Here is an 18424-nt window from a genome sequence, read left to right on the forward strand (position 1 = left end):
GACAGCTCAGAGTCTGGAGCCTGTTTCGGATTCTGTGTCTCCCTCTCTCTGACCCTCCCCTGTTCATGCTCATCTCTCCCTGTCTCAAAAATAAATAAAATGTTAAAAAAAAATTTTTTTTTTAAAAGTTACAGCCACTATTTTAGTTAAAACTGTTTGTTAAAAAAATTATTGTAATACATCGATATGTGAGTGCGGTACAAATAAGGGGTAATGACCAGTATGAGTTATTAATATTCCAGGCAAAGAAATATAGGGAATTTTAAAGAAATAACATAAGACTGGACAAGTTTGTCATCTTATTCTTTGGCATTGCCTTTTCAAGTCCACACCTGTTAGGGGCTCCAAATGTTTAATACCTTTGTTTACCAGCTCTTTACCTCAACTAATGGTACCTATCCCAACCATTAGCTTTCCCAGAATATAATTTGATGCTTATTTGGTAAACTTCAAGTATGTGATTATTATCGGTTTTGTGGATATTGACCACTCCTATCTAATCCTGGTAGAACAACACTTGTCTGGATCCAGATTACATGTAAGGTTTTTAAATGGTTCAGTTCATATGAGGGTAGCACGGAGAAAATTGCCTTGTCCACACCCCGTGTATTAGTTGTTGCTGCTCTCTGGCCTGCTATCTGAGTCTTTCTGATGTCGTGTGGGTGTTTGAAAACTTACCTCTTGGCATTGTAAATTTCAGAAATCGTGAGCATTTTTACTTTCTACCTTATATAAGTCCACTTTAGATGGTTAACCCAGAATAATCACTTAGAAATTGACAATTGTCACCATATTAATTTTGAGTTACTCATGAAAGCTGATTAGTTGCAAAGTGGCCCAAACCTCATGTTCATTGTGTCCCTGGCAGCAAGAAGGGAGTCTAAGTATTGTAATGCTAGCATAACAAATTCTTTCTAGCTTTAGCATTTTCTGACCATCTTTAGGACATTTTACAACACACGTTGTGTTCTTTAACATTTTAGAATAGTTTTGGAACATTTTAGAACATATTTTGTGGTCATGGCCTGTTGCTATAGTGAAAAACTTAGAATACTTTATCATTCAGAAAAAAAATATATTTCTGTCCATGAACTAGATAGTTCCTAAAAGAGAACATTGGTCCACTAAAAGGCGAAAGGTTTGAGGTGCCTGGGTGGCTCAGTTAAGCGTCTGACTCTTGATATCGGCTCAGGCTGTAATCTCACAGTCATGAGATCGAGCCCCACATCAGGCTTCGGGCTGAGCGTGAAGCCTGCTTGGGATTCTCTCTTTCCCCCTCTCTCTCTCTGTCCCACCCCCATGCATGCTGTCTCTTTCTCAAAATAAATATTAAAATAAATAAATAAATTTATTAAAATTAAAATAAATAAACATTAAAAATAAAAGGTGAAAGTTTTAAGAGCAGATTAATATTTTAGTCATTCATCAAAATAATATATATATTATATATATATAAGTATATATATTTATATGTAAATATTTCAGTATAAATATATTAGTGCCTCCTGTGTGCCAGGCACTGTGCTAGGCATTAGGTATACAACAGTGAGCAAGAACATGCAGAGTCCCTACTTGTGTGGCACTTAAAGTTAGTGAAAGAGATAGACATAAATCAAATAGTCACTCTAATGCATAGCGTAATTACAAACTGCAAAAAGTAGCCTACGGGTAAGGAATCTGATTCTATTTGAAAAAGACTTGGCTATGGGGTTAGTGAAGCCTTACCTGATGAAGAAACTCCTGAACTATATGATTTAGAGGGTGAGCAGGTGTTACTACATAGAGAATGGCAGGTAGAGAAGAGAACATTTTAGACTGAATAACATGTACAAAGTCCCTGTGACACAAAGGGAACTATGGGGCATTCAAGAAGGCAAATATCTGATGCTAGTATAAAAGGAACTAAGGGTAGCCTGGTAGGATGCCATCATTTTTTTTTTCATTCTCTTTTATATACTACCAAAAGTTAAGTGATTACTTTGTGCCAGATGTGATTATAAGGGACTTGAATCATCTCAAATCCTAGTGAGGTAGATAGTATTATTGCCATTTCACAGATGAAGAGATAAAGTTGTTATGTGGTACTGTACCATATTTTTCTTCTTGTCCTGTACTCAAGTATGACCACAGGCTAGGCAGTACTCTCCTGTCCAGTATGTAGCCTTGAGAACTGAAATTTCCAGGGAATTTGGATGCAGGTGGACATTCAGGAGAGACTCTGTGGGCCCCAAGCTCTTACCCACTAGGTGGAGCTCAAGTGTGGATCATGGGAGAGAGCCATGGGGTATCACTGCAGCTCTCATATTTGTGGATCTTATCTTAATCATGTCTGATACTGAAAATAGGACAGCAACATAAGTATTTTGAGCTGACCCACCATTGCGAGTAAAGAGGTTATCGTTAGCAAACACTCTCGCCCCCCCTCCCCTGTTTTTTCATTGTAATTTTTCTCTGTTGGTTGTTGAAGAAAGTGTACATATTTGGCCATTTGATAAGTCTCGGTTTGCCAGTGTAGGCTTTCAACTAGAATTCGTCTTCTGATTTATTGTCACACTGAATCTTTTTTCCTTTCTTTCCAGAGATCTGGTTGGAGTTGGAGGGTGAACGAAAATGAATTCTTTTTCCAATTTACCTGCAGAGAACTTAACCATTGCAGTCAATATGAGCAAAACTTTTTCCTCAACAGTGATGCATAGATTTAATTCCACTAATGACCCACCTTCAATGTCAATAACAAGGCTTTTTCCAGCCTTACTAGAATGCTTTGGCATAGTCCTTTGTGGCTACATAGCAGGAAGAGCCAATGTCATAACATCAACACAGGCCAAAGGACTGGGAAATTTTGTCTCCAGATTTGCACTTCCAGCTTTATTATTCAAAAATATGGTTGTACTTAATTTTTCCAATGTGGATTGGTCTTTCCTATATAGTATCTTGATTGCCAAAGCTTCTGTATTTTTCATTGTATGTGTCTTAACCTTACTGGTTGCCAGTCCTGATAGTCGATTCAGCAAAGCTGGACTATTCCCTATTTTTGCTACACAAAGTAATGACTTTGCATTGGGATATCCTATAGGTAAGTTATTGTACTTTTCAACCTTTTAAAAAATGCAAATATTTTAGGAGGTAGCAAAATTTAATCCTTTAATGTATCTAAGCATTTGTTAGTGATAGATATTTATTCTTATATCTAAAAGAATCTCTCGGGGCACTTGGCTGGTTCAGTCAGTAGAGTATGCGAATCTTGATCTTGGAGTCATGAGTTCAAGCTCCACTTTGGGGGTAGAGTTTACTTAAAAAAAAATCACAAAGCCTCATTCCAAACCACTGTACTTTGTACTACCCCACAGTGCCTACACCCAAAAAGGAATAAATCTTTAATAAAATTTTAAAATCGCTCATATTTTTTCTTAACTATTTCTTAAATTAGGATTAATTCTATCTTTCTTCAACTTCAGAGTTTGAAGTTCCTTCAAGAGTCGACCTAAAATAAGTAGTCATATCCAAATAAACTTTATAAATCATCTTTCTAATATATTCTTTTTCTTCTCAATAATCACATGAAAGAAGTTCAGGTCCAGAAGGGATCAGATTCTGATTTAAATTATATAAAAAAGATAGACATATGTGTGTATAAAAATAGTTATTGTTAAATGTTATCAGTGGAAATGTATGAGTGACTTTTACTTACCATCTAGAATACATATTGTTTTATATTAAAGCTTGTTTTTGAGCTTGTTATTCAAAATGTCAATTTACTTCAATTGAGTTAACTTCTTGTTTAAGAACAAAAATGGTGAAGGCTTTTTTACCTTTTCAACTCTTCCTTCGTAACCTTTCCAACTCTTTAGGCTGCCTAATTTTATGTTTCTATGTGTGTTTTCCTGATAAAACATACCAATTTGGGATATTGAGTTATCTTGAACATATCCTTTTTTTTTTTTTTTTTTAGAACACCTACCACTAAGCAAATATCTCCTTAGTAGCTACTTTTTATATTTTTATTTTTAAGTTAAAAGTTAATGTTGTGCTTTGACCATGTATCATAATGTGAGGACCTGAGTATTGTGGATAGAGTCATTCATTCATTCACTCATTCATACGGACCTGTTAGGTTCCAATGATTGTGCCAGCTGCTGCACATACACCTGTCAACAAAGTTCTTGTACATATTGAATTTACATTTTAATGTGAAAATAACATTAAAATTAAAATAATATCAAGTAATGGCAAGTACCATAAAAACAAAGTTGTTTGGATAGGAATGAGGGGGTCAGTAAAGACGTCTCTGATGGCATATCTTCTGAGCAGAGACTGAAAGAAATGTAATGAAACAGACAACTGAAAACTACGATTAACTTTCAGATTCCTTATTCAGTAGTTTTAAAACTCTCCCCACCCCCCAAATTGTTATTATTTTACTACTGGCACCAAAAGGATATATTTTCCTTTTTCTCCTCCTTTGGCCCTCCTTCATCTTGCTTACCAGGAATGGAGCTAAATCTTCGAAACTAAATAACTGTGAGTAAAGCAGGAGGTTTGTGAGAGAGGGAGAGTAGGCTCTTCGATGACTGGGCTATAAATAGAAACTATATAGGTGTTCCTTTAAGGATACTGAATTTTAAAATTAAGGATGAACCAAGCATTAAAATAAAAACTGGAAATAAAAGAGCAAGGAGTTAACGTGTTTGTCCATCTCTTCAGGAGCATTAATAATGTAAATTTGTCAAGGTATTTATGGCATAAGGACCTTACAAGTGGCTTGGTATCATAGTGTTAAGTATTTAACAAATATTACATTATCTTAATTTAGCTATAATCTAGAAGTATATAGTTTCATGCTCTCATAGATTAGTAAGTCCATAACTAAACAGAACTAACGTTTGTAACTTTATAAAGTATTTTCTCATATATTTATCTCATCTGAGGTAGGGCAGATATTTGTAATCCTCATTTTCAAATAAAGAGACAGGCTTACAGGGATTTGATTGTCTTATCCCAGGTCACACAGCTAACAGGTGACTGAGATCCAAACCTAGGCCTCTTGATTCTAAATCCTGGGGCATTCTCTTATGCCACACAGTTATATAACATGCCCATGTAATCTTCAGAAGACCTCACTAGCCTGTGTAACCCGTTAATGTCAGAGAGAATCAAAGATACATTTGACCATGTATTATAATGTGAGGACCTGAGTATTGTGGATATAGTCATATATCTAAAAGTGTTCTATAAAATGAATAGCAGTGGAAAAAGACCTATTAGATGAGCTTATCCATTTTTTAAAAATATAACTTATTGTCAGGTTGGCTAACATACAGTGTATACAGTGTGCTCTTGGTTTGGGGGGCTCATTCCAACAAGTGCCCATCACCCATTTTCCCCTCTCCTCCCCACCCCCCCCCCCCACCAGTCAATCCTCAGTTTGTTCTCTGTATTTATGGTTTCCTTCCTCCCTCTCTGTTTGTAACTATTTTTCTCCTTCCCTTCCCCCATGGTCTTCTGTTAAGTTTCTCAAGTTCCACATATGAGTGAAAACATGATATCTTTCTCTGACTTATTTCACTTAGCACAATACCCTCCAATTCTATCCACGTTGCTACAAATGGCAGGATTTCATTCTTTCTCCTTGCCAAGTAGTATTCCATTATATATATAAACCACATCTTTATCCATTCGTCAGTTGGTGGACATTTAGGCACTTTCCATAATTTGGCTATTGTTAAAGCTCTGCTGTAAACATTGGAGTACATGTACCCCTATGAATCAGCACTCCTGTATCCCTTGGGTAAATTCTTAGTAGTGCTATTGCTGGGTCGTAGGGTAGATCTATTTTTAATTTTTTGAGGAACCTCCACACTGTTTTCCCGAGCAGCTGCACCAGTTTGCATTCCCACCAACAGTGCAAGAGGGTTCTCCATTTTCATTTTAAGACAGAATCTCCAAATCAAAAATGTAGTCTGCTATTTTCATCACTGTTTTCCTTATATCCTACACTAGATCATTGAATCTGATGATAATCATGTTCCTAGCAGTGTGCTAGTCCAATTTTACTGATGATTATCCTTCTAAATTTTGAGTTCTCCTTTTTTGTTTTCAAATTACAAATAATATAAGATCTCTTGTAACATTGGGTTGTAGACAGTACCTTTCCAGAAACCAATAGCATAAACAAAAGTGCTTTCTCACATATCTGCAGATTGGAAGGTAGGATACAGAACTGTAGGGCTGTGTATGTGCTCCAGTGGGCTTATTTATTACTGCTTCATGCCCATCTGCCTTCTGGACTTTTTCAGGATAAACAGAGAAGACTGTGTCTCTACAGAGAAGACCCTTTCTTTCTGTTTGTTATGTGGTGTCCCCCAAGATATTGCCACTCTCTTGTTAACAGATAAGCATCATAGGTTTTAAAAAATGTCCTTTTAAAGACTGCTTTTGTTGCACAATACCAGTCCAATTTACAGGTGATTCAGGAGAATGTGGATAAGTTAATGAAAGAAAATTAAGGACAGTCATGTTTCCTTTTTCTGTATATTATGACAATTATAACAGTCTATGAAATTACATTAAAATGATTTATCTATATTCAAGTGACAGAATGCTACAGTACATTTAACAGACTAAAAGAGAAGCTTGCCATTTTTAGAACAATTCTTTTCAAAGGTACTTTAAGAAATATGAGTCTCAGAGGAAACCAAGAATCTACCAAGAAGAAATGTTGATTTCAGCAAATCAGAAGGTTCCCCACCTCTGTCATTACAAGATACTAATAATGCATAGTTAAGTCCTATAATTTATTCTTCTAAACAATGCTGATAGTGTAAGTACCCCAACTAATCATAATTATGCTCTAGTGCTTGAGCTGTAAACAGAAAGGAGATGAAGCATTTAACTATATGCCATTAAATAATAGAATGATCTTGTCTGGGTCTTAGTGTTATTTGCTAGGGATTGAAACCTGGCAGGAATCAAAATAGGAGCCACAGTGGGTGGCTAATTTTGTCTTAGTTCCTCATAGTGGGATTCTCTCCTCCCGCCCAAGAGCCTTATTTGTAAGTATTAATTAATTAGAACTTAATAAGTGATATAATTATTAGAAATCGAATTTGTTAGTATAGTTCACTACTTTCATATATGTTTTTCAGATTTGAAAAACCATCTTTCAAAAAAAACCATCTTTCAATTGGTAACAAAAGCACTGCCAGTTCATAGATAAATATATAACTTTAATTATGCAAATGAATGGCAGAATTGTACTGAAATTTCCATGTTGAACCTTATTCTTCTAGTAATTTAGCAATTATTTATTCATTCCCAATTTTTTGCTCTCTCCCACTAGATTGTACCTTTTTTTTTTGCCTTCATATACCTGTTCAACTGGTTTAAAATAATAGTAATCTGCTTTATAAATACTCGGAATAAGAAAAAAGAAAAAAAAAACCTGTGTACAAAAAGAAACAGGTTTAAGAGATAACAATTAGATATAAATTGCTGTGTGTTACAAAATGCATTTTTAAAAAATCTATTTTAAGAGAGAGAGCACAAGTGGTGGGGGGGCAGAGAGCAAGGGAGAGAGAATCCCAAGCAGGCTCCAAGCTGTCAGCGTAGAGCCCGACGCGGAGCTCAATCTCATGAACCATGAGACCATGACCTGAGCTGAAATCAAGAGTTGGATGCTCAACTGACTGAGCCACCCAGGCACCCCTACAGAATACATTTTTACTTTGAAAACTTTGACATTCATTGATATGTTAATTCCATTCAGCAAATATTTTTTGGATTTGTTCAGCACCATGCTGGGGACTGGGGGTTATGACAATGTGCCTTCAGGGAACTTGGAATGTGGTGAGAAACAACTTCTACGAAACAAGGTGCCAGAGCCATCCAGAGAGGAGACCCAGGATATAGACTGAAGACCTGGAGGAAGCATTGGTACCTGAGACAGGCCTTAAACTATAGGTAGGATTTAGGTAAGGAAAGAGAGACTTCAACAAATTGGGGAATGATGATCAGCGTGTAGAACTTGTAATTATGACCCTGGTGTTTGTCCGGGGAAACTGTGGTATTAATCGCCGGTGGAGGCTTTGCACAAAAGAATAGTGAGCGATGAGCTGCATGAGGAAGGGACCCCTTGTGGAGACTGGACTATGAATGCCAATAGAAAGGCTTTAGAGTGATTCCCGTGGAAGGTGAACACTGTGGGAAAATCCTAAGTTTTGAAAGGTAAGATTTAGAAGATACTGTCGACAGTGAATAAAATGGATCAAGGGAGTGGTCAAGAAAAACCAAAAAAGAATATAAGTTGATAAACACATTAATCCAATTCTGAGATTTTTGACTAGTGGTTCAAGAGGAGAAAATACAAAAGATCCTGCAAAAGAAGAAAGTACGTGGTCATTGCTTAGCCATAGATAATGATAGGCTGCTGCTCAAATTTGTATTGAGCTCTTAGTTTTTATTTTTGTTAATGTTCTTTTATTCATTTTGAGAGAGAGGGAGAGAGCAAGAGACCGTAAGCAGGGGAGGGGCAGAGAGAGGAGAGAGAGAATCCCAAGCAGGCTCTGTACTGCCACCGCAGAGCCCAATGTAGGGCTTGAACTCAAGAACCATGAGATCATGACCTGAGCCGAAATCAGGAGTCAGACACTTAACCGGAAGGAGCCACCCACGTGCCCCTGCACTGAGTTTGTTAAACAATCTAAAATCCATTTTCCTATGGTGATTAAGTGCAAGCATGCTGGCAATGGTAAATTTCTGGAAAAAGGCCTTTACTTAGGGGATTTGTGTGATAAAAGTTGTCAAAGGAAACACTTTGTGCATTTTAGTGGCCACTTGGGAAAACTCTTGTACGCAGATTGAAAATACAAGGCTTTCCAAAATATGCTCTCTGTTTTAATCATTGAGTGGTGAGCAGGTATGGAAGCCTTTCTCTTTGAGATGCAATATCTAAGTAGAAGTGTAGCTGTCTAGAAATAGTTATCAAGAGTGCTGCTTTTTTTTTTTTTTTTTACTTAAAAGATAAAATCTTATGAAATGTGAAAGAACACCACTAAGAGATACAGATAGATCTCGTGTATCTAATTTGGAAATTAGTGGACAGAATTTGTGATGTTTTATGTAATCAAATATGTTTTGTTTAGCCACTGCTTCATTTCAGAGGTATTATAGACCTCTGTAAGTGCTTAGCTAAAAAAAAAAAAAAAAAAAAAAAGGAATGGAATCCTACAAAAAAGTAGGTATTAGCTCATGAGAACCAGGTAGGCTTCTAAAGGTTATACAATCTAGTTATGTAACTTTAACAGGAAAGGTGCATGACATTAACTGAACTTATGTATCCTGAGTAAGTAAACAAATATAGTTTCCTACCTGTGAAACTTTATCTTAATGTAAGTTGAGAAATCTAATCTTTTACATTTTTGCACATGATTGCCTCTGTCTTTGCGAGTGATTGTGGCTGTTCATTTTTTTTTTAATCTTTCTTTCTCAACCTCAAATCATTTATGAATCAACCTTTATATGTGGTAGGTTGAATTTCAGAACTCATTGCCAAATATGTGCCTGGAGACCGGGTTGCTTATTCTAAGGCTCTGTGTTGGTCCGATCACCCCCAAACCGGACCACTATCCCTCATGTCCACCAACAAACTACTTGAAGTCTGATCCAACCCACCCACCCCCTTCCAAGGAGACTCATTTTATGCACTGGTTAGGTTCTAAAGTCATGCAGTCAAACTCTTGAAAATCTGTTAAGTCACCCGCAGAATACAGCACACATACTTTGTATATATTGTACCATTTCTCATAAGTCTGACACAGCCAGATTTTTTTCTCTAGCATTGTTGTTCATCAATGAACAAGTGAAGTGATTAGTTTGCATTCGGGAACATGCTCAATGGGGGAAAAAATGAAGCTTTTGTTTTCCTAAGAGAGCATAGTTGAATTTGTGTTAATTAAATGTGCTCTGCTGTGTACTCAACTGTATTCTCCTCCCATTCCTTAGATCACCTTTTCATTCCTAATTCTTCAACATCTACACTGGGTTTTCCTAAAGGCATTCATTCATTCCTTCTTATTCCTCTCAAATGGAGACCACTTATTTTCTCTTCACCTGCATCCTATATGAGCAATGGGAGGCAGAGGTGGCGTTCTCATAGGCACCTTGTACCTCTGCCAGGCCATTACTCTCTGCTCTTTTGCAAGAACTGCTTCTTTGGGGTTCGTGCTGCCTGCCTCAACCGTTCATCCTCATTGCTGTCATCTGCCGACCTCATTCTGATCACTCCTCCTCATTTAATGAAGACTTTAATATCTGGCTCATTGTCATCCTCTCCCCTCCCAAGTTTTGCCATTATCTTTGACTTTAGCATCTGTGTGAACTACCCATTAAGTTCTCTGCCCATTCAGTTCCCTGACGTCATTGTCTCCAGTGATGTTTACACCCTTTCAGCCATCAATTCCCATGGCACATCTGGGACCTAGTCTTCTGGGAAATACTAAGTTCAGTAGCTCACTATCTGACTTACTCTGAACTCCTAACCTTCCAACTACTTGTCATTCTAGGGCTTCGTAGGGACCTCCAGTCCCTGATTCCTCAGCTTTTTATCTGAGAGCCATCTCCCATCTTTACTTCTTTTCCACCATAGCTTGGACTCTGTCCTTTCATTGCTCATATTTTTGTTCACTGTCTCCTCCCCTCTCCTCCACCCTCTGTAGTCTGGCTTCAGTTCCCCACTCCAGTGAAACTCTCTCAAGGGAACCAAAGTACCTTGTTGCTCTTATTACTTAAATGTTTAATCTCTTACTAGATGTTTTCTTTTAATAATTCTACAATTCTGTCCTTTTATCGAGACTACTCTTAGCCTGTACATAATAAAAATTAGTAGGTCTCACTAATGATAATTTTTTAAAGTTGATTATCATTTTATAAGCTAAATATCATTTAATATAGTGTGTTTTTCTTTTCAGCTTTATTATTAAAATTTACTTTTCCAAAGTAGGCTAATGAGGTCATTGTGCACTATTTAGATTAAGTTAAAATGTTATAATTAATCATGGAAAACATTATATGAATAATTTATTCATGCATTTCTGTGGTAATCATTTTTGAAACAATTTTAATTCGTGTTTTGCAGTTGAAGCCTTATATCAAACTACATACCCAGAATATCTCCAGTACATTTACTTGGTGGCACCAATATCTCTTATGATGTTAAACCCTATAGGGTTTATCTTCTGTGAAATCCAGAAGTGGAAAGACACTCAAAATGCTTCTCAAAACAAAGTGAAAATTGTAGGACTTGGACTTCTGCGTGTTTTACAGAACCCAATAGTGTTTATGGTTTTCATTGGCATTGCCTTCAATTTTATTCTTGATCAAAAGGTGCCTGTATATATGGAAAATTTTCTTGATGGACTTGCAAACTCTTTTTCTGGATCAGCTCTATTTTATCTTGGTCTTACAATGGTGGGAAAAATAAAGAAACTGAAGAAGTCAGCATTTATTGTACTGATTCTTCTCATCACAGCTAAACTGTAAGTTTCACTTACTGAACTTGGGGACTGTCCTCTGTGAAAGCCTTATTTAGTCAATTCATTAGATGTGTCTATGACTATTTTCTCCTTTAAATAATCTGAGAGTAATAATGCCTTCTAACTGAGTAGTTGTGATTTGAAGGAAAATGTGATGTTGGTATATTGTGGAAAGTTATTTCCTTATTCTGTGTAGATTATTCTTCCCATTTTCCTGACAGAAAATGAAGACTGTTGGTTTCTCTTTAACTTTTATATAAATTTACTTAATATCTACTAACGTCCCAGTTGATCATATTTTTAAAGGAAATTTTACAGGATTTCTAAGTTTTCTAAATCTTTTAAAACCCTATTACTCATGAGGAAAACAATGATTTTGAATATAAGCTTTTTTTTCATGAATTTGGGGAAAATATAATTCTGTGGATGGTTGAGCTTTCTAAATATAGGTAAGTCAGAACAAATGATTATTACCAATCCTCTGATCCTAGCCTATCAGGTAAAGTTTCTTTTATCAGTTTCTTAGTCAACAGTTTTTCAGCTTACTTAGCTCATTGGCCATGGAGTTATATTTCATGGTGCGGGTGACATAATTTTACTGTGACACTACCCCAAGGCACTTGGAGCATACTTAACTATTGAAATCAGCTCTTGTATAGACAATTAAATTCACAAGAGCAGTGCAATATGAAATAGCATCTATATTTTCAAAATAATAAAAATGAATATAACTTTTGAAAATTATTTATGGTGTGGTATTCTTCTTGGAAATAAAGAATTAATTAGTATTGCCACAGTAATAAATATGGTTCTAATGGTTGTCAACTTCAACTTATAAGTAGAATTTAAATATTCTCATTTAAAAAGTCTTTTTTTTTTTTTAAGTTTATTTATTTATTTTGAGAGAGAGAGAGAGAGAGAGAGAGAGAATCCCAAGCAGCCTCCACACGGTCAGTGTGGAGCCCAACATGGGACTTGAACCCACAGACCGTGAGATCATGGGGTGAGCTGCAATCCAGAGTCAGACGCTTAACCAACTGAGCCACCCGGGTGTCCCCAAAATCTTTTTCCTTAGAAAAAATTTTTTTTCTTGGTCTTTGATCCCTATTAGATATCTTTATCTATTTTTTTTCTAATTAAAAAATACATGTAAGAGCAGTTCTTTATTCTATATAGAGCATATCTCTAGGTGCTACTAGGACAATGTTATCACCTGCCTGGCCTTTTTCTTTTTTTCTTTTTTAATGTTTATTTATTTTTGAGACAGAGAGAGACAGAGCATGAACGGGGGAGGGTCAGAGAGAGGGAGACACAGAATCTGAAACAGGCTCCAGGCTCTGAGCTGTCAGCACAGAGCCTGACGCGGCGCTCGAACTCACGGACCGCGAGATCATGACCTGAGCCGAAGTCGGCCACTTAACCGATTGAGCCACCCAGGCGCCCCTGGCCTTGTTCTTTTTAAGAGCTTCATCAGCTCAGCTTCCCTTACTTATATGGTCTTTCTATGGAATCCTGAAGGATTTGTTTAATCACTGACTCTTCACCAAGTCTGGATTTCGCCACTTCTCTGCTCTGCTTCATTGTTTCAGTTCCCTTTGCCAAACCCTTTTGTCTCTACAATGATGCAGAAGTAATTGTAAGATACTTATTTTTCTGTTGGCTTTCAGAATCTAATTGAACAGCAATGTTATCAATACCTGAATACGTTTAAACCCCAAATCATAATAAAGATCAGGGTTTTTTTCCAAAAAGAAGTTTAGTAATTTTCTTGAAAAAAGTTTACTCAGGTTATCAATCTTTTTTCTTTTAACATTTCAGTTTGTTAGTAAAGAAAACAAGAAACAGCAGCTACAACTACAACTTTTACACATTTTTTGTAAGAAAATTATTTGTAGGACAAAAACTGAGTTTTCTCCTCCTAATCTCTGATGTTGAAAATATTTTTATTTTTTTATTAAAAATTTTTAATGTTTTTATTTTGTTTTTGAGAGAGAGACAGACAGACAGAGCATGAGCTGGGGAGGGGCAGAGAGAGAGAGGGAGACACAGAATCCGCAACAGACTCCAGGCTCTGAGCTGTCAGCACAGAGCCCGACACGGGGCTCCAACCCATGAACCCCAAGATTGTGACCTGGGCAGCAGTCAGATGCTTAACTGACTGAGCCACCCAGGTGCCCAGAAATTATTTTTAGAATGTTGTTACACTTAGGGGCATCCGGGTTGATGCCTAATCAACATCATTTGATTAAGTGTCCAACTCTTTTTTTTTGTTTTTAATGTTTATTCATTTATTTTGAGAGAGAGAGTATGTTTGAGCAAGCAGGGGAGGGGAAGAAAGAGAGAGAGAGAAAGAATTCCAAGGGAACTCGGTGCTGTCCACGCAGAGCTCAACTCAGGGCTCCATCCAGTGAACCACGAGATCGTGACCAGAGCCAAAATCAAGAGTAGGACACTTAACCAGCTCAGCCACCCAGGCGCCCCAAACATCCAACTCTTGATTTCAGCCCAGATTATGATCTCACAATTGGTGGTGAGGTTGATGGAGCCCCACATCAGTGGCTGTGCTGACAGCATAGAGCCTATTTAAGATTCTCAGGGCAGGGCACCTGGGTGGCTCAGTCAGTTGGGTATCCGACTCTTGATTTCAGGTTAGGTCATGATCTCATAGTTCTCGATTTTGAGCCCCGAGTAGGGCCCTGCACTCTCTTCCTGTCTCTGCTCCCCTGCCCCCTCCCCCGTGCACACGTGCTCTCTCTCTCTCAAAAATAAATTTTAAAACTTATGAAAAAAGACTTTCTCTGGCCCTCTGCCCCCTCCATACCTTGTACAATCTCTCTCTCTAAAAAAATTAAAAATAGGGCACCTGGGTGGCTCAGTTGGTTGTGTCCGACTTATGCTCAGGTGTTGATCTTATGGCCAGTGATTTCAAGCCCCACATCAGGGCTCTGTGCTAACAGTGTGGAGCCTGCTTGGGATTTTCTCTCTCCCTTTCTCTCTGCCCCTCTCCCCCATGTGCGCTCTCTCTCTCCTTCAAAATGAATAAATAAACTAAAATAAAAGAGAACATTATTACACTTAAATGGCTCCAAGTTGAATTCTTGATTCTTTCAAAATGTTCACAAGTAGGCATGCAGAGAATATATGCATGCAAATAGATACTCCTTCTGGGCAGGAGAAGAAGAATAACCTAATGCCAAGTTCACTAGAACAATCTCCCCCTTGGGGACCAGCATGCTTTGATGTCAAGTGAATGACACATTTCTTGTTTTTTTCAGGCTGGTGCTGCCACTTCTGTGTAGAGAAATGGTGGAACTCCTGGACAAGGGCGACAGTGTAGTGAACCATACAAGTTTATCAAATTATGCATTTTTGTATGGCGTCTTTCCTGTAGCGCCAGGCGTGGCTATCTTTGCAACACAGTTCAACATGGAAGTCGAGATTGTATGTATACACTGTTCTCTAAGTTTGACTGTCCAGTTAGGAGAAAAATGAATTTTTAAAACACAGAAATCAGCATTCTTTTATGAGAATTTGATATGTGTAAGCTACTTCATTGTAAATAAGGAGGCATCGTGTAACATCCTGTAATAATAGTTATTTAATGCAGGGTCTTTTCTCAGCCGTTGCTTTTTTCATTAGTCTTTTTAAATTTCAAATATTTCATTGTTGTACTTATACTGAAGCCTAGAGATTATCTACAGAATGGTAACTTTTGAAATTTTGGGTGAAAAAAAAAATGTTTCATTCACTGATAATTCAACCAGCAGATGTAAAACACCACATAATGAATTGCAGTAAATAGCTAAAATTAATTAATACCAAATTATTAACCTTGTCTAAACATATTGTACATGTTACTTACAGTATTAGACTAAATGTTTTTGAAATATAACAAAGGAACTAAATTACTTAACAAAGGTTAGTTCCATTATTTAATCTGCATGGTAATTTTTTTTTTATTTTATTGCCCTATATTTTATGAAATAGTGTGGAAGGAAACTGGTCATCAGTTTAATTAGATCATTAATATGGTTTACTTTCTAGAACCTAGAAGATTACCATCAGCGTGGGATGTCTAGTATTGGTTATGTACAAATATTAATTGAGCATGGATTGGAAGAGCCAAAGGAACTTAACTGTGTTTTCTTTTAAGGACTCTCAGAAATGGGGAATGCAGCATTAGAGAATATGCTGGAATTTGTGATGTCTTTTTACTGACTCTTTTATTTTAGAATGTCTTCGTGTGGTGTGGCTATTTAAAGTTTAGAGTAATTGTTTATCGACACCGTGACCCTCAATTTGATTTCATTTTTTGCAGATAACCTCAGGGATGGTCATAAGCACATTTGTGTCTGCACCAATCATGTACGTTTCTGCCTGGTTATTAACCTTTCCCACTATGGACCCTAAGCCATTGGCGTATGCCATCCAGAATGTTAGTTTTGATATAAGTATTATCAGCCTTGTCTCCTTGGTAAGTATGTCTCAGTGTAAAAATGAATGAAAAACACAGAATGAGTTTGAGAATAGCTTGGTAACAGGAAGTTAGGGATTTAAAATGTATTAAAAAAAATCTCTTAGGCAATAGAGAAAGCTAAAGCTTACGCATAAAATGTACATATCAGCCTTCCGAGTTGTGTCTTTTGTTTTGAGAGTTAGTCATACAGCAGACAAGGCATGAGATTTAGTCAGACCTGGATTTGGACTGTGGCCCTGTCACAAACTAGCTGTGTGTCTCCAAACTTCAGTTTTCTCAGCTGTGAGCTGGAGATACTAATTTTACCCATTTCCATGGATTGTTTTAAGGATTACATGAGACAATATATGTGAAAAGCCTCTGCAAATGGCGAATCACTATACAAATAATAGCTGTTGTAGAATCATGGTTGGAAGGGATCATCTGTCCATCCATTTAATGTTAATGAAGCTTTCTGGATGAATCTAGTTCAAATTAAATACTTAAACATTTAACGGCTAGAGTATCCTGTAGCTCACATTGCCTATGGAATTCAAGCAGTATTCTGGATGGGGGGGAAAAAAGACAACTTTTACTGTTAAGGGAAAGGAGATAGGGATGAACATATATACTGACAACAAATAAATGTGTGATTAATGTAATTTTTAGGAAATTTCACTTCTGTTACATATTGTTAAAATCTGTGCCCTTTGGTAAGAGGATTGGGGAGAGAGATGATATAAATGTTGATTGAAATGAGGGCAGAAGAAAGAAGGAAATTTACCAGCATCCTTAGCTGGCCACTTTAGAGGGAGAATAAAAACCCAATTCTTTTAAACATAAGGGATACAAGACAGTTCATCTTAAGGTGGGCAATGTGTGTTGTCCCAAATAAGACTACCTGGAATTTAGTTACTTTATGAGCCAGTATGGTGGAATTTAAAAGACTAAAACTTAGAATAATGCATTATAACTGCATCTCCCGCTAAAGATCTTTTCCTGAATAGTTGGTGAACCTGTGTGCCACCCCAGCCACCAAAAGTAGGCAAAGTTAGGACATGGCCCTGGTCAAGGCATTAGTTCTTAAAGACCCTGTCATTTTTGAACAGTTAATTTGTGATAGGATCTCCTCATTTTTTTTTCAAAGTATAAATGATATATAATTATGAATTTCAGGAGTACATCATAGTGATTTGATATTTTTATACATTATGAAATGATCGCCATGATAAAACTGGTTACCATTTGTCACTATTCAAAGTTATTGCAATGTTATTGACTATGTTTTCTATGCTGTACATTAAGTCCCCAGGACATATTTATTTCATAACTGGAAATTTGTACTTTTCAGTCCCCCTGACCTGTTTCACCTACCACTCAACTCCTCCCCCTTCTGGTGGCCAACAGTTTCCTGTATCTATGAGTCTGTTTCTGTTTTGTTTGTTCATTTGGTTTGTTTTGGGGATTCCATGTGGAAGTGAAATCATTTACTATTTATGTTTCCCTGTCTGACTTATTTCACTTAGCATAATACCTTCTAGGTCCATCTATGTTGTTACACCTCCATGCTATTTATATAGCATGGATATAGTAATTTACCTCAATATTTTGGGGGGGAACTAGGCAGATTAAAGTAAGTAAAATACTGGAATTTCTTTTGAACCAAGATAAACAGAATCCTTTAAAGAAGCTAATAAGGGGTATCTGGGTGGCTCAGTCAGTTAAGCGTCCAACTCTTAATTTCCGCTCAGGTCATGATCTCATGGTGGTGAGCTTGAGCCCCACATGGGGCTCTGCACTGGTTGCAGAGCCTGCTTAAGATCCTCTCTCCCCTCCTCCCTCTGCCCCTCCCCTGCTTATGCACACCAGTGTGCAGTCTCTCTCTCTCTCTCTCAAAAAAGAGCTAATCAATGAATTATTTGATAAGGAGTTATGAAGGTTTTAAAAACCTAAGTAACTTTTGAACCTTTTGTCTTTAAGATCTGGTCTCTGGCTATTCTTCTTTTGAGTAAGAAATATAAACAGCTCCCTCATATGCTTACAACTAATTTACTCATCGCTCAGGTTAGTAAACATATAGATATTTGGAATTATGCTTTTTTCATTGATTATTCTACTGTAGAGGAGAAAATTATTTCACTGGGTTTTTCCAGTTATAAAGTCAAAAGTATTTTTTACTGAATGCAGTCAGTTACAACTTGATTACAATTAATTCATGCCTAATTTATTATATACCACAGTAGGTCTTGAACTGTATATAAAGGCTGATAATGGTGGGCAGTGATAATTTTGCATTTTTAATAGAAATAACTGAATCATTAAAGGTTGAATTCTCTCACATTTTTAATAGAAATAATTGAATCATTAAAGGTTGAATTCTCTCACAATCTTATTCTTCTAGTCAAATCTTTGCATATCTCAAATTATAATGGAAAAAAAG

The 18424-nt window shown here is 36.8% G+C and overlaps 1 protein-coding gene across 2 annotated transcripts in view; it reads left to right on the forward strand.

The window, feature by feature from the left end:
* The window catches only part of GPR155 (G protein-coupled receptor 155), a 48677-nt gene that overhangs the window by 2400 nt on the left and 27853 nt on the right, over positions 1-18424 (forward strand). For both annotated transcript variants that reach the window (XM_058713533.1, XM_058713527.1), the window contains exons 2-6: positions 2580-3076; positions 11132-11531; positions 14804-14969; positions 15847-16002; positions 17965-18048. In XM_058713533.1, coding sequence (XP_058569516.1) covers positions 2611-3076; positions 11132-11531; positions 14804-14969; positions 15847-16002; positions 17965-18048 — 1272 coding nt within the window. In that variant the 5' untranslated portion in view covers positions 2580-2610. The remainder of the gene's footprint in view (positions 1-2579; positions 3077-11131; positions 11532-14803; positions 14970-15846; positions 16003-17964; positions 18049-18424) is intronic.

The sequence above is a fragment of the Neofelis nebulosa genome, chromosome 2, assembly GCF_028018385.1.
Source record: "Neofelis nebulosa isolate mNeoNeb1 chromosome 2, mNeoNeb1.pri, whole genome shotgun sequence".
Taxonomy (NCBI): domain Eukaryota; kingdom Metazoa; phylum Chordata; class Mammalia; order Carnivora; family Felidae; genus Neofelis; species Neofelis nebulosa.